At 48.2% G+C, this 4,152-nt stretch overlaps 1 protein-coding gene across 3 annotated transcripts in view; it reads left to right on the plus strand.

Moving 5' to 3' along the window:
* Window positions 1-4,152, plus strand: part of TCF7L1 (transcription factor 7-like 1 (T-cell specific, HMG-box)) — a 131,990-nt gene that overhangs the window by 103,878 nt on the left and 23,960 nt on the right. For all 3 annotated transcript variants that reach the window (XM_008567060.1, XM_008567059.1, XM_008567061.1), the window contains one exon: window positions 2,857-2,940. In XM_008567060.1, coding sequence (XP_008565282.1) covers window positions 2,866-2,940 — 75 coding nt within the window. In that variant the 5' untranslated portion in view covers window positions 2,857-2,865. The remainder of the gene's footprint in view (window positions 1-2,856; window positions 2,941-4,152) is intronic.

The raw sequence follows: 4,152 nt of genomic DNA on the forward strand, positions 1-4,152 counted from the left end.
GTGGGATCCGAACCCTTGGCGGGAGCGCCACCATGCTCCCAAGCGGCGCACTGTAGCAGTGTGCCACCGGGCCGGCCCGAGTCTAAAGACATTTTTGATGATCACAACTGGGCGAGAAGCTACTGGCATTTAGTAGGTAGAGGCCAGGAATGCTGCTAATCATCACAGGACAGTTCCTACCCCACACCCAACAACAAATTATCCAGCCCAAAGTGTCAGTAGTGCCAGAGTTGAGAAACCCTGCACTACGGTCCTACAAGCCAGTTGTACCAAGCAATCCATAAGATCACCTGACTGTATTATTTAAGACCCACAACTCTAGTATGTCCCAAGCCAGGAGTCACATTCCTTTGGGCCATCGCCATATGATCTAAGGACATCCCTGGTAAGCCAACAAGTATAAAGAACGTTCTGCTTGTGTCTTCATGACTCTAAATAGGGAGCCAGGTGCTAGTAGAGTTGATGGATTTTATGGGAACCCTTCTATCACATTTAATGTTGGGAGGTGGATTTGGGACACTTCTCTTTAGCACCTGATATTTGCTATTGTAGTTCAATTTTATTTTTATTTATTTTTTTGGTAGCTGGCCAGTACAGGGATCTGAACCCTTTGACCTTGGTGTTATAATCCTGTGCGCTAACCAACTGAGCTAACTGGCCAGCCCGTGTAGTTCAATTTTTAAAAACAAGCAAAAATGTTCAGGTTGTTGCTCCTAGAAAAATGAGTGTGGTGTTCAGCACTGAAGTACAAGCTCTGGCCACCTCAAGCATCCCTGCAGGAGAGCATTGACATGTATGTTCGCTCCATTTCTGGGTGGCTAGATAGAAAAGGAGAGAGAAAAACCCATCAGAGCACAGAAAAGGTTGGAGGTTGGGAATGTTCAAGAAGATGGCGTTAGGAAGAGCTTCATGACTCATGGTGTAGCAAAAAGTGTGGATTAGTAGTCCAGAGAGCTGTGCTCCAGCTCCAGTGCTCATACATAAAGTTGGGCAAGCCATTCAGCCTGTATTTATACCCTTTAGTTCATCCGAAAATTTGGGACTGTCACCCTACCTGTGATAGCAGGGTTGCTGTGATAACTGGGTTGTGTGTATGAAAATGCTCTGAAATTTGCAAATGTAGCACAAATGATGTTATTCACTGTGGAAATGAGTTTAACTAAGGAAATCAGTGTTTGTCCAGTGTTCTTAACTTGTCAAAGGCATTGAAATCATCTGGGAAGTGTAGGCTCAGGGTAGGGCTAGAGATGGGTGGAGGTGGGAAGGGAGGAAGAAGATAGGGTCAGCAGAGGGCAGGGCAGAGATGAGACTCTGATGAGGGGAGGGGGATGCAGGGTACGGAAGGCCCAGGGAGAAAAGACTGTCCTTATTCACGGGGCCTCCAGTGCCCTCTCCATTCCTGCCTGCCGTGGCCAGGCCTGCTTGGTTCCTCCCACCTGCTGTTTGTGCCCCTCGCTGGCCTTTGGCAAATGTGTCCTTGGGTCGCTATTCCTGCCTGTTGAAAGCTCAGCCCCTGCCCTCCCAGTCAAGGCTTGTGGTTGGTAAAGAGCAAAGGGACTTTCTGGGGCTCTGCCTCCACTTTCCTGCTCCCATGCACACGATATGAAGCCAGATCATGAGTTTGTTTTTTCTTTTCTGAAATTGAACAACCAGAGCAAGGGATGATTCAAAGACTTCTTTCTGGCTCTCTGAAACTCTTCATATTAATTCCCAAAGTAGTGTCTCAAGAATTCTGGAGAGAGACTGCCTTGCTGGTCTGCTGCCCCGAAGCACCCTGTCCATGTTGACACTGAGACAACATGCGTGTTTTTGCTCCTGGCAAAGACTAATGGTTTGCTTATGGCAATAATAGCTGCCGTTTATCAAATGTCTCCCATGTGCGAGGCACTGCATTCAATTCTTAACTTTGTCCCTATTCCTTCTAACAACCTGTAAAGGTACTGATAATAGCCTTGCCTTACAGATGACAAAACTGAGACTCAGAGTAGTTAAGTCACTTGTCCAGGGTCACACAGCTTACGCTGGCAGAATGAGAACCTGAACCCATGGATGCTGGACTCAGAGCCCCACTGCCGCTCCACCCACTCCTTCCAGGCCCTTGCTGGGGTGGAAAAGAGGCTTTTCTTTTAAGGAAAGTGTGTGTGTGCATTCGTGATTTACTGTTTGGGTTGGTTTGGGTTTTTTGCAATGACACATGAGAGAGGGTGGGGTTCTGGGTAATCTTTTCAAGGCCAAGAAACACTCTACTGCAGTAAAGAGAAGCATCCTTGAGTGTGATTTACTGTTTGGGTTGGTTTGGGTTTTTTGCAATGACACATGAGAGAGGGTGGGATTCTGGGTAATCTTTTCAAGGCCAAGAAACACTCTACTGCAGTAAAGAGAAGCATCCTTGAGTATGGATAGATCCATGACACTGCGAGTTCAGGCAGATGGTTTTTATTTATCTGTTCATCAGATACTTCTAGAGAGGCTGTTTCTTAGGGAGCATGCATGTGGTGCTGTGAGAGATGGAGATGAATCGGGCAGGATCACCCTCTGGGTGCCTCTGTTTCCCTGATGATCTCTGCATGTCCCATGTCTAGAGCAGGGAGGACTTGAGCCTCACCGATAGGCTCTTTGAATATTTTCATCAGTTGTACTGGAATGTTCCCCACATAAAGTTCAGCTTAGTTGTCATCTGCGTCCCCCCAGAGTGACAGAGGGGATGTGGTGGTAGGAAGGGTTGTAAACATGTCCAGTACAGAACGCGTGGAGTTAGGACGGCAGGCCTCCCTCACTGCAGAGTCCCGCTGCTCACTTTGGGCACTTGGGAGGTCTCATCTCACCATCTGCTTTGTCTTTCTGTCCCCTGTGCAGTACCTGCAGATGAAATGGCCCCTCCTCGATGTCCCCTCCAGTGCCACAGTCAAGGACACGAGATCACCATCTCCGGCACACTTGGTAAGTCTGTTTCTCCTTATAGCACCAGAGGGACACTCTTGCTGGCCTCATGTCTCCACCTTTCCAAAGCTGATGGTGTCTCACAGTGTTTCCTCAAGTGCATGAGTGCAGCGAGGAAGAGCTGAGCAGTTGGGGGTTAACAGTTAGGTTCCCCCATCCCATATACCTCAACACACACGCACACACACACACAGCTTCCAGTGTTGTGAGACTGGAAATGCCAGCCCCCTGGCTGTTAGCCCTGCTTCTTCCCAGAAGCCTGCCTCAGACCCTTCCCTGCTGCCATCTGAATCCCTTGCCAATTTCACATGGCAGGGGTGTCCTTTCAGTCCCATTGGAGCTCGTTCGGTGTTGCCACCTCTTCTCCCTCAGAGCTGCGAGACCACAGTTGAAGAGACTCTTCTGTACAGGGTGTTAGAGGAGAGAATTCATTAAAACATGTGCAAACAAAAGCCCCACGGGGAAGCTGAGCCTCTTCTGTGGCAACACTGGGCCTCAGAGGAAGGTCTGGATGGTCCTGGGAGACAGGAGCAAAGGGGTCCTCAGGATCTGCACAAGGCTGTAATCCAAAGCAAACAGGAGATGTTCCAGGAACGGAACCTTGCATTCCACTCTTCTGGACTTTTCTTAGGAACTTGGGTCAAACTTTGCCTTCAGACCCCCTCACCCCACAAGCTGACTGGTGTTCACCCACCGTCCACTGAGTCTCAGAACCATAGAGGATGCAGCTGGAAAGACCCACATCTGGCATGACCTGTCCATCTACAGACAAGCAGACCTAGGGCTTCATTGTTGCCACCCTGTACTGGGTATGAGGCATTGGGGATGCATGATGTTTTTTAAAACTTTAGCATGGAAAAATTTAAAGATACATAAAAGTGTGGAGAATTATGTAATGAACCCTCATGTTCCTTTCGCTCACACTCTCCCCCCCACCACATTGAGTTTGTTTTTTTTTTTGTTTTTTTTTTTGTTTGTTTTTTTTTGGTGACCGGCCGCACTGCGCTCAGCCAGTGAGCATTGCACTGGCCATCCCTATATAGGATCCGAACCCGTGGCGGGAGTGCTGCTGCGCTCCCATCGCCGCACTCTCCCGAGTGCGCCACGGGCTCGGCCCCACATTGAGTTTTAAAGCAAATCCCAGACATATTCTTTTATCCTATAGGACTCTTTTTTTTTTTTTTTTTTTTTTTTTTTTTTTTTTTTTTTTTT

The sequence above is a fragment of the Galeopterus variegatus genome, unplaced genomic scaffold (genome assembly GCF_000696425.1).
Source record: "Galeopterus variegatus unplaced genomic scaffold, G_variegatus-3.0.2 Scaffold289, whole genome shotgun sequence".
NCBI classification, from domain to species: Eukaryota; Metazoa; Chordata; class Mammalia; order Dermoptera; family Cynocephalidae; genus Galeopterus; species Galeopterus variegatus.